This window comes from Choloepus didactylus, chromosome X (assembly GCF_015220235.1).
Source record: "Choloepus didactylus isolate mChoDid1 chromosome X, mChoDid1.pri, whole genome shotgun sequence".
In the NCBI taxonomy this organism is placed as follows: domain Eukaryota; kingdom Metazoa; phylum Chordata; class Mammalia; order Pilosa; family Megalonychidae; genus Choloepus; species Choloepus didactylus.
Genome location: NC_051334.1, coordinates 191,597,384 through 191,610,098, shown reverse-complemented (window position 1 = coordinate 191,610,098; position 12,715 = coordinate 191,597,384). Strand labels below are relative to the sequence as shown.

General features: G+C 39.3%; 1 protein-coding gene across 2 annotated transcripts in view; it reads left to right on the top strand.

The window, feature by feature from the left end:
- The window catches only part of MAMLD1 (mastermind like domain containing 1), an 87,109-nt gene that overhangs the window by 38,654 nt on the left and 35,740 nt on the right, over positions 1–12,715 (top strand). For both annotated transcript variants that reach the window (XM_037821726.1, XM_037821727.1), the window contains one exon: positions 11,172–11,330. In XM_037821726.1, the coding sequence (XP_037677654.1) occupies positions 11,235–11,330 (96 nt within the window). In that variant the 5' untranslated portion in view covers positions 11,172–11,234. The remainder of the gene's footprint in view (positions 1–11,171; positions 11,331–12,715) is intronic.

Sequence of the window (12,715 nt, the reverse complement as noted above, 5' to 3'; positions counted from 1 at the left end):
CACCCGCAGGGAAACCAGATACTGAATATTTCTTCCCTCTGGGACCTGAGCCTGTTCTGGTCTGGGAAAACCTGATTTGGATAACCAAGGAAACCATGCCTAGACAACAGAAAATTACAACCTACACTAAGAAAAACAAAGTTATGGCCCAGTCAAAGGAACAAATGTACACTTCAACTGAGATACAGGAATTTAAACAACTAATGCTAAATCAATTCAAAAAGTTTAGAGAAGATATTGCAAAAGAGATAGAGGCTGTAAAGGAAGCACTGGGCATGTATATGGCAGAAATCAAAAGTTCAAAAAACCTACTAGTAGAATCTATGGAAATGAAAGGCACAACACAAGAGATGAAAGACACAATGGAAACATACACCAGCAGATCTCAAGAGGCAGAAGAAAACACTCAGGAACTGGAGAACAAAACACCTGAAAGCCTACACGCAAAGGAGCAGATGGACAAAAGAATGAAAAAATATGAGCAACGTCTCCGGAAACTCAAGGATGAAACAAAGTACAATAATGTACGTATCATTGGTGTCCCAGAAGGAGAAGAGAAGGGAAAGGGGGCAGAAGCAATAATAGAGGAAATAATTAATGAAAATTTCCCATCTCTTATGAAAGACATAAAATTACAGATCCAAGAAGCACAGCGTACTCCAAACAGAAGAGATATGAATAGGCCTACGCCAAGACACTTAATAATCAGATTATCAAATGTCAAAGACAAAGAGAGAATCCTGAAAGCAGCAAGAGAAAAGTGATCCATTACATACAAAGGAAGCTTAATAAGGCTATGTGCGGATCTCTCAGCAGAAACCATGGAGGCAAGAAGGAAGTGGTGTGATATATTTAAGATACTGAAAGAGAAAAACCACCAACCAAGAATCCTGTATCCAGCAAAGCTGTCCTTCAAATATGAGGGAGAGCTCAAAATATTTTCTGACAAACAGACAATGAGAGACTTTGTGAACAAGACACCTGCCCTACAGGAAATACTAAAGGGAGCACTACAGGGTGATAGAAGACAGGAGTGCATGGTTTGGAACACAATTTGGGGCAATGGTAGCACAACAATGTAAGTACACTGAACAAAGGTAACTATGAATACGGTTGAGAGAGGAAGGTGGGGAGCATGTGAGACACCACAAGAAAGGAGGAAAGATAAAGACTGGGACTGTGTAACTTGGTGAAATCTAGAGTATCCAACAATTGGGATAAAATGTACAAATAAGTTCTTTTACGAGGGAGAACAAGCAAATGTCAACCTTGCAAGGTGTTAAAAATGGGGAGGCATTGGGGGAGGGATGCAATCAGCATAAACTAGAGACTGTAACTAATAGAATCATTGTATTATGCTTCCTTTAATGTAACAAAGGTGATATACCAAGGTGAATGCAGATAAGAGGGGGGGATAGGGGAGGCATGTTAGACACTTGACATTGGTGGTATTGTCTGATTCTTGATTCTACTTTGATTTAAGGTTATTTTTCCTTTTGCTGCTTCCTAGCTGTCATTTTTTTTCCCTCTTTCTTTTTCCTCTCTACCTTCTTTGACTCTCCCTCCTGCCTTGTGGAAGAAATGTAGATGCTCTTATATAGATAGTGGTAAAGGTGGTGAACACATAAATGTATGACCATGCAGAGAACCATCGATTATTTACTTGGGATGGAATGTATGGTGAGTGAACAAAACCATATTAAAAAAAAATGGGTTGATGACAAAACCTCGAGGGCAATATACTGAGTGAAATAAGCCAGACACATTAGGACAATTATTGCAGGGTCTCACTGATAGGAACTAATTATAATATGTAAACTCATAGACATGAAATATAAGGTACCAAGATATAGGACGAGGGTTAAGAATGGGGAGCAGTTGCTTAGTATGAGCAGAATGTTCAACTAGGATGAACTTAAATGTTTGGAAATGAACAGGGGTGTTGGTAGCAAGATGTGAGAATAACTAACAGTGCCGAATGGTGTGTGAATGAGGTGGAAAGGGGAAGCTCAGAGTCATATATGTCACCAGAAGGAAAGTTGGAGGTCAAAAGATGGGAATGTATAAAACTGAATCCTATGGTGGGCAATGTCCATGATCAGCTGTAGAAATACTAGAAATCGCTTCCATGAACCAGAACAAATGTATGACAATACAATTAGAAGTTAATAATAGAGGGGCATATAGGGAAGAACCATATACCTATTACAAACTATATACTACAGTGAGTAGTATTTCAACATTTTTTCATAAACAGTAACAAATGTACTATACCAACACTGCAAGTCAACAATTGAGGGGGGTTGGTTAGGGATAGGGGAGGATTAGAGTTTCCTTTTCTTTTTTTCTTTTTTCATCTTTCACTTTATTTCTTGTCTGGAGTAATGAAAAGTTTCTAAAAATTGAACCAAAATTAAGTGTGATGGATGCACAGCTGTATGAGGGTACCCAGGGGCAAGTGATTGTACACTTTGGATCTTTGGATAATTGTATGGTATCTGAACAATCTCAATAAAAATGAAAAAAAAAGTCAGTTGGGCATTTTTGTGTGGGTCTGAGTTCTCAGTTCTGTGCCATTGATCTATGCAAGACAGCACATTGTCCTGATTACTGTGATAGCTCTTTATATATTCTGAAAACAAGCCCTTCTTCAGATACAAGATTTGTCTAAAAACCATATAGTTTTATGTTTTACATTTTGAGTTGATTTTTGTGCCACATGGTCTTGATTACTGCAGCTATATAATAAATCTTATAACTGAATAGGCTGATTTCTTCCACTTTCTTTTTCAAAATTGTTTCTGCTCTTCAACTTCCTTTGCCTTTCCATATAAGTTTTAGGATAATCTTTGTCTACATCTACAGAAAAAATCTTGATGAGATTCTGATAGGAATTATGCTAAACCTATGTATCAATTTGGGAAGTATTGATCTCTTTACTATATTGAGTCCTCCAATCTATGAAAATGATATGTCCTTCCATTCATTTTGACTTTCTTTGATTTCTTTCAGCAGTGTTGTGTATTTTTCCACATACAAGTCCTATACATGTTTGCCTTGATTTACGCTTAAGTATTTGTGAGCGGTTGTAAATGGTATTGTTTCTAATTCTGATGTTTAGGGTTCTGTTACTAGTATAGAAATACAATTGATTTTTGCATGTTGATCTCATATCCTTTGATCTTGCTGTACTCACTTATTAGTTCTGAGGTGTTTTTTGTTTGTTTGTTTGTTTTGTAGATTCTTTGGGATTTTCCATGTAGACCATCATGTCATCTCTGGATAGAGATTGTTTTACTTCTTCCTTTCTGATATGTATGCTTTTTATTTCATTTTCTTGCCTTAATGAACTGCGTAGAGCTTCCAGTACTGTGGTGAATGGCAGTGATGAGAACAGACATCCTTGCCTTGTTACTGTCTCTGAGGAAAAGCATCTGGTCTTTAACCAGTAAGAGTGATGTTAGCTGCAGGTTTATTGTAGATGTCCTTGATCAAGTTGAGGAAGTTCCCCTCTATTCCTAGTTTCCTGAGAGTTTTCATCATGAAGGGGTGCTGAATTTTGTCAAATGCTTTTTATGCATCAGTGGATATGATCATGTGATTTTTTAGTTAATTTTTTTTTTAATTTTCAGGTAATTGTAGATTCACATGCAAACATAATCAGCGTGCTATTTCCTTAATTTTGTCATGTCAAGAATGTTATAATAAGTTGACCATAGAGTATGTATGCTTCTGGGATTGGCTTTTTGCACTCAGCACAATTTTCCAAAAATTCATCCAGGTCATTCTGTGTATCAACAGTTCATTTCTTCTTACTAGTATTCCATGTTAGCCTTCCATGCTATAAATGGAGCACAGTTTGTTTAACCATTTATCCATTAAAGGTTGTTTCCAGTTTGAACCGATTAAGAACAAAGCTGTTATGAACACTCATGTGCAAATTTTTGTATGAACAGAAGTCTTCATTTCCCTGGGATAAATGCTCAGGAGTGCAATTGCTGGGCATTATGGTAGTTGCAGGTTATGTGTTTTATGAAACTGCCTAACTATTTTCCAGAGTGGCTGTACCATTTTACATTCCCACAACATTGTATGAGTGATCCAGTTTCTCTGCATCCTCACCAGCATTTGGTGTTGTCACAGTTTTTTTTTATTGAGGTGTAATTCATATAACAATTGAGTGTCAGGACATTCACAATATTATGCAACCGCCACCTCTATCTCATTTCTAAATATTTTTTTCATTCCAAAATTAAACCCCATACCAATTAAGCAGCTACCTGGCAATCACTGATTTACTTCCTGTCTCTGTGGATTTCCTATTCTGAATACTTTATATAAATGCAATAATATAATATGTGACATTTTATGATTGGCTTCTTTCACATAGTAGAATGTTTTCAAGGTTCATCCATGTTGTGGCATGTATCAGTACTTCATTCCTTTTATGGCTGGATAATATTCCATTGTATAGATAGACCACATTTTATTTATCTGTCCATCCATTGATGTACAGTTATTTCCACTTTTTGGCCTTTATGTATAGTGCTGTTAGGAAATACTGTAAAAGTATTTGTTTGAGTCCCTCTTCTCAATTCTTTTGGGTTTATACCTAGGAGTGGAATTGCTGGGTCACGTGGTAATGCTTCATAAAATGAGTTGGGAAGTGCTCCCCCCTCTTCTATTTTCCTGGAAGAGATTAAGTAGCATTGCTGCCAATTCTTCTGTAAATAATTGGTAGAATTCTCTAGTGACACCATCTGGACCTGGCATTTTCTTTTTTCGGGAGTTTTTAAAATGATAATTTCAAATTCCTTTATAAATATTGGACTATTCAGATTATTTCTTACTGGGTGAATTTTGGTAATTTGTGCTTTTTGAATAGTTGGTCTATTTCATCTAATTTGTCAAGTGTATGTATGTAGAATTGTTTGGTGACTACAGCGTCTGTTTCTTTCATGATATTGATAATTTCTGTTTTTTCTGTTTTGTTTTCTTTGTCAAACTTGCTAGAGGTTTGTCAGTTTTATTATGTTAGAAAACAACTTTATTTCCATTTGTTTTCTCTATTGTTTTCTGTTTTCAATATCGCTTATTTTTGCTCTTTATTGTTTCATTCCTTCTTGTTTTGGTTTTATTTTGCTCTTCTTTTTCTTGATTCTTGAGGTGAGAGCTTAGATTATTGATCTTTAGATTTCATCATTTCTAATGTAAGCATTTATATAAATTTCCCCCTCAGCACAGCTTCATTTGTGTCCCACAAATTTTGATATATTGTAATTTTCATTTTCACTCAGTCAATATATATTTTTTATTGCTCCTGAGATGTCCTCTTTAACCCATGGAATTTTTTAGAAGTGTGTTGTTTGGAGATTCTCCTGTTGTCTTTCTCTTATTGGTTCCTAATTTGATTTCCATTATAGACAAAGAAAATGCTCTGTATAATTTCAATTCTTTTAAATTTTTTTGCAGTTTGTTTTATAGTCTAGAATATGGTCGGTCTCAGTACATGTTCCTTGAGTGCTTGAAAAGAATTGCATTCTGCTGTCATTGGGTGGAGTGCTCTACAAATGTCAATTAGATCCTTTTGGATGATGGTATTGTTGGGTTCTTCTGTATCCTTGCTGATTTTTGGTCCAGTTGTTCTGCTAATTCTTGAGACAGGATGTTGAAATCGTAATTGCAACTATGAATTTTTCCATCTCTCCTTTCAGCTCTGTTAGTTTTCGGTTCACATATTTTGCAGCTCTGTAGTTTGGTGTATATACATTTAGGATTACTATGCCTTCTTGGTGGATTGAGCTTTTTATTATTATGTAAGGACCCTTTTTGACCCTGATAATTTTTTCTCTGAAGTCTACCTTATCAGATATTATTAAAGCCACCTGTGCTTCGTTTTAATTAACATTTGCATAGTATATTTTTCCATCCTTTTACTTTCAACCTGCCTATGTCATTATATTTGAAGTGAGTACCTTGTAGACAACATATAGTTGGATCACAATTTTGTCATCCATTCTGCTAGTCTCTGTCTTTTAATTGGTATCCTTAGACCATTTTTATTTATTTAATTTATTGATAAGTTAGAACTTAATTCTGCCCATTTTTTTAAAAATTCACTTTTATTGAAATATATTCACATACCATACAATCATCAATGGTGTACAATCAACTGTTCACAGTACATATAGTTATGCATTCATCACCACAATCTATTTCTGAACATTTTCCTTACATCAGAAAGAATCAGAATAAGAATAAAAAACAAAAGTAAAAAAAGAACACCCAAACCATCCCCCCCCATCCCACCCTATTTGTCATTTAGTTTTTGTCCCCACTTTTCTACCCATCCATCCACAGACTAGACAAAGGGAGCATGATCCACAAGGCCGTCACAATCACACTGTCACCCCTTGTAATCTACATTATTATACAATTGTCTTCAGGAGTCCAGACTACTGGTTTGGAGTTTGGTAGTTTCAGGTATTTACTTCTAACTATTCCAATACATTAAAACCTAAGAGGTGTTATCTATATAGTGCATAAGAATGTCCACCAGAGTGACCTCTCGACTCCATTTGGAATCTCTCAGCCACTGAAAGTATTTCGTCTCATTTTGCATCCCCCTTTTGGTCAAGAAGATACTCTCAGTCCCACGATGCCGGGTCCACATTCATCCCCGGGAGTCATACTCTGCGTTGCCAGGGAGATTTACACCCCTGGGAGTCGGGTCCCACGTAGGGGGGAGGGCAGCGAGTTCACCTGTCGAGATGGCTCAGTTAGAGAGAGAGAGTGGCCACATCTGAGCAACAAAGAGGTACTCAGGGGGAGACTCTTAGGCACCATTACATACAACTTTAGACTCTCCTTTGCAGTTACAAGCTTCATAAGGGCAAGTCCCATGATAGAGGGCTCGGCACATTAAACCGCCAGTTCCAATGTTTGTGACAACATCAACACCAGTCCAGGTGAGGATGTCCAACACTTCTGCACCTTCCCCCAGATCCTCGGGGCTGGGGAGGGGGAGGCTGTAAATATATTTTTTATTCTCTGTCCAAATTACTTTGTGATGTGTCACTATTTCACTCTAACCTATACTAACCTACCGTATCTCACTTCCTATTCAAAGTTCCATGTAATTGTGGTGTTTGAACAAACCGACTGTAGAGTTATACTGTTAAGAAAATATAGATCCTGCACCAAATAGACATCTCTTCTCTTGGTCTCATATGGAAGTTGAAGTTTTAAAACACAGTCAGTTTCAACCTTTACCCTTTGGCCCAGTTTGCCCTAGTCTTAACGAGATCTGCTTCATTCATATCACTAACTGAAGTCTGGGCTCTTTTTCAGCTTTTTTTTAACTGTGGCTGTATGTACTAGTACTGACATTCATATCTGCCAAGCTCTAGCTCTGAGTTCTGGGTGTCTCAGAGATACACATTGTTCCAGAGACCAATCAGGTTGTACACTAAGGGATCAGCATCTCAAAGTTTAGAGATAGGCCTTACAATTCAGGAATAGAGTTGACTGCTGTAAGAGCTTACAATCTAGGGACTATTATAATAATCATGTCCACGTTAGGCTATGTTCTAAGATTCAATTCTGAGTTTACACATTGTAGTTAGTCCATATTGGTGAGGCATTATAGTGTTTGCCTTTATTTCTGGGGTACTTCACTCAAATGCTGTGTACAGGATCCACTCACCTCGTTGTGTGTCTCGCAGCTTCGCTCCTTCTCGTAGTTGCCCAATATTCCACTGTATGCACACACCACAGTTCACCATTCTGTTCCTCAGTCAGTGTACCCTTAGGCCACCTCCACCCATTGCAAATCATGAATACTGCCTCCATAAACACCAATGTGCAAATGTCCATTCATGTCTCTGCTCTCAGATCTTCAAATGACATACCCCATAATGAGGTTGCAGGACCTTATGGTCCCCACATACTTAACTTTTTGTGGAACCACCACACTGACCTTCAGAAAGGCTACACCATTCTGCCTGCTCATCAACAGTAGATAGGTACATCCCTCTCACCATGTTTTCTCCAACACTTTTACTCCTATGTATATTTTTCCTACAATTTTATAGAGTTATATTCACATACTATACATTCATCCACAGTGCACAATCAGTTGTTCATGGTATCATCATAAAGTTGTACATTTATCACCATAATCAGCACTTGAACATATTGATTACTACAAGAAAAAAATTTTTTTAGCAATAATAAAAAAGATGATAAAAAGAAAAATAATGTGTCATAGAATACAATATAAGTAAGGACAGAAAGTAACACCACTACCAAGAATCCCATATTCCTCCCCTATATCCCCCTCTCATATACATTTAGCATTTCTGCCCATTATTTTTTACTGTGTGTTCTCTCTGTTTTTTTCTCCATTTTCTTTTTCTTGACTTCCTGTGGGTTACTTGAACATTTTTAAAGAATCTCATGATTCATGTATCATGTTTTTTAAGTGTATATTTTTGTGTAGTTTTTTAAGTGGTTGCTCTAGGTATTATATTTTATATATACATAACTTGCCACATTCTACTGGTGACAACATTTTACCAGTTAAAGTGAAGTGTAGAAACCTTACTTCTCATTGCATCCCCTTACCCTCTCTATTTATATTGTAATTGTGTTAAATATTTCTTCTACATACGCTTAGAACCCCATAAGATAGTGTTATAATTGTTGCTTCCACCGTAAAACATAATTTAGAAAACTCAAGAGAAGGCGAGTCTATTATATTTACCCATATTTTTGCTCTTTCCATTGTTCTTTCTTCCTTGCTGATGTCCAAGATTCCTTTCTGCTTAGAGAATTTCTTTTAGTCATTCTCTTACAAGACATCTGTTGTTGACAGATTCTCCTGGTTTTCCTTCATCTGAGAATGTCATGATTCCATCCCTTCCATACTTGAAGCCTATTTTCATTGGGTATAGCTTTCTGAGCTGAGAGTTCTTTTCTTTTAGCACTTGAAAAACATTGTGCCGCTGTCTTCAGGCCTCCATGGTTTCTGATCAGAAATCCACTGTCATTTGAATTGTTTTTCCACTATAGGTAAGGCATCAACTTTCTCACACTGCTTTCAATACTTTGTCTTCACTTTTCAGAAGTTTTATTATGATGGGCCTTGGTGTGGATTTCTTTGGGTTTGTCCTGTATGGGGTTCACTCAGCTTCTTAAAACTTCAGGTTTATGTCTTTTGCCAAATTTGGGGAGTTTTCAGCCATTATTTCTTTGAATACTTTTTCAGTCCTACTCTCTCCTTCTCTTCTGGAGTCCAAGGACATGAATGTTAGATCTTTTGTTATAATCCCATATGTCCCTGAGGATCTGTTCATTTTATTTCCAGTCTATTTTCTGTCTGTTGTTCAGATTGGGTAATTTCTATTGTTTTATCTTCAAATCACTCATTCTTTCCTCTGTCCCTTTCATTCTCCTCTTGAGCCCATGCATTGAGTTTTTATTTCAGTTATTGTATTTTTTTATTCTAAAATTTTCATTTGGTTCTTCTTTTTATCTTCTGTTTCTTTGCTGAGACTTTCTATTTTACAGTGTTGGCATCCATTGATTATCTTTTTTCATTTAGTTTGCTTTCTTCCTGGTTCTTGCTATGAAAGGTGATATTTTATTAAAAACTAGACATTTGGATATTATGTAATAAGACTGGATTGTATTTTAATCTTCTGTTTTAGCTGACTTCTTCTGACACCATTTCAGCAGGGAATGGGGGGACACCACCTCATTTCTGTCACGTGGGTATAGAAGTCCAGGTTCCTCACTTAGCCTTCATTGACAAGTATGGTGGGGCTCCTCAGTTCCCTACTTGGCCTCCACTGATGCCATCCTGGCTGGGAGGGGTAGTGTGTGATCTTCACTGACTCTGAGGAGGGTGGGGTTTGTGGACTCATTGCCACTGTACAGTGATGAAAGTCTGGAGTCTCCACTAAGCCTCCTCTGACACCACCCTGTGGGGATGGGGAGAGACACCTTGTTAGTGCCAGGTGGGGGTAGAAGTCTAGGCTCCCCACTTGGCCTTTGCTTAGGGGACAAGGTGAATCTTTTCTTTACTGTATCCATTCACATATCTGGGTTGCCAGACTCGTCAACTCCAAGCTTAGGATATATGAAGCAAAAAGAAAATCTGGTGAACTCACTGCCACATCATTCCTCAAGTCCTGGGTTGTCTAGCCGCTCTGCCTTCTTCTGTCCACCTTTCAGGGTCTTCTTATTTTTGTTTGCATATAATGTTCAGGGGTTTTAGTTGTACTCAGTTGGAGGAATGGGGTTAAGTACTTCTCTCTCTCTCCAGAAGCAGAAGTTTAGGCACTGAAGCTGTAGCTTCTGATTCTGTACTGCCAGAGAGGTTTATGGGAAGGAGAGCTGTCCTACTAAATGAATGTCTTAGTAGAGCTCTCATTTCACATCCAGATAATGAAAAGCAAATAGAAGTTACAGCTTTACCTGGATTTGCCTCTGTCTGCTCATCTGTCATGGAGGGGTGTGCACTGGGGTAGCTGTGGTGACAGCCTGCTTGGGTAGTTTCCCTAAACCAGTGCGTTGGGGTTTCATAAGCCCCTTCTGACATCCATTACTACCTTCTAGTGTCTGTCAGGCTGTGAATGTGGTCATCTCACTTAGCTGATATTGAAAGGGTCAGAGTTGCGGCTGCTCCTTCTTTGGGCCGTAAGGCTCACTCTCGTAGAGCTGAAGGAACCCTAAGACATCACCTGAGCCAACCACCATGTTTTTTCATAGGAGAAAACTGTGGCTAAAAGAATGAAATAGGCTTTCCCTGGATTCCACTGTGTGCCACATGAAAGCAGAACCAGACCTCAGACCCACATTCCCTGCCCCTAAGTCCAGTTTAATTCTAACAGGCTGCTTCTCCACCCACCCCTCAGCTCTCTGGTGAGTTTTGCTGTGTCCCATAGCCAGACACTGCCCCCTCATCCCAGCAAATTGCCTCAAAGAAGTGCCCCTCATCCCTAGGGGTGGCGGTGGGCTCATTGAGGGTGGTGGGCTGGGGAGGGAGACAGGAGAAGGAAAGTGGCTGGCCTGTCACAAACCTGTCCTCAGAGACAAAGTCTGTGATTCACGGGGTCAGTGGTCTCATCTTCATATCTGAACGACAGTGTACTTTTTGTCTCCCTAAGCCCTGTGTCTAGGTCGTTTTGGAAACGCCTTGGAGAGTCAAGAATAAATTTGCAGGTCAAACAATGGATGACTGGAAAAGTCGGCTTGTAATCAAGAGCATGCTTCCCCGTTTCGCCGTGGTGGGAAATCGTCAGGAGCCCAGAAAGCTCCAGGAATCGGTCAGACAATGGGCTATGGGGGGATGGGGGGCATTGAATGCTTCTAATCTTAAACTTGAACATAAGATGTGTAATTGAAATTCTCTGTGAAAACTTTGTAGCAGGTAACCAAGTCAAAATGTAAGGAACTCAAGTTGACCTTCAAGAGACCTGGGAGATGAGCTGGCCCCACCCCTTGTGAGTCCCTGGAGGAGCTGAACATACAATTTAAGACTCCAGTGATCTTTGCATTGCACCCCTTTAAGAAGAAATAGAGGAAGGGTGAGAGGGAAGAAGATCCTACTTTTCTTCTTAATAGAAGTTGAGAGTCGGAATGGCAGGCACTAGATGTGTTGCAGTAGCTTTCTGGGAGGACTGAGAGAGGGATTCCCATCCAACTCTCTGGTCCCAGTGTCTTTTTTTAAAACTTATTTGACACACTTCTGCTTTCCTCCTTTGGAACCAAAACTCTATCCAGCCCAGGTTCTGAAACTCAACTTTGGGGATTCCAGTTTTAGTTCTCGGGGCCAGGATGATGCTAGAAGGGGCCATGAGAGCCATTGGTTGGCTGAATTTGACAATGAAAGCTGCAACATCACCAATCTACCAAGACTCGGCAGCATTTACAGCAAGCACAATGGCTATTATCTCAGTGTATTGGGCTCACAGAGGAACGGCTTGCTTAATCTCTGAAAGTAATAGAGTGGAGAGGGAACATCTCTTCTAGAGAGGTGGTCTGTTTCCTTCCTGTTCATAGAACTAGGAGCCGGGAGCTCTGATGTGTGCACAAGTGAGGGGGACAGATTATTGAAATCTTGCTTCTCATTTGTTCCCCCTTGTTGTCAACCAACAGTGTATTATGAATGTGATAACCAGTCGAGGATGTAGGGGTGTACAAAATCTGGCTTACTGGAGGCCCAGCTCTCCCAGACATGACAGTCGGATGGGATGGCAGAGATGGAGCAATTAGGTGGCCAGCCATCTGTCCTCTAAATTGCCAGCCCTTCAGTTAGGCATCTTCCAGAAGGGAATCCCTAAACCTCCAGCCTAATTACCCTTGGTTTTTTGCTTCTCTGTTATGGTCAACATCTGAATCAGTGAAGGAAAACCTCCTGGCAATAAACCCAGAACCCGTTATCAGTTCAGCCGTGGCTTTGAATTTGTTTCACACTTATTTCCATTTACTTGGAGCCACAATCCTAGAAGAAAAGGGGGGGGGGGGGTGAATTGTATTTGCAGGGGTCCTCTTCCCCTCTGCTCAGCCACCTCATCAACCTTCTTTTAAAAAGCAGCTCCTTTGGTTTTGATCAGTGTCACCCTTGATGCACTTATTCTGGGACCAGCCAGGAGGATGTTCCTTAGAAGTGGGTCCCTGGGGTAGCTGTCCATACCCTCCGGGATCTGGG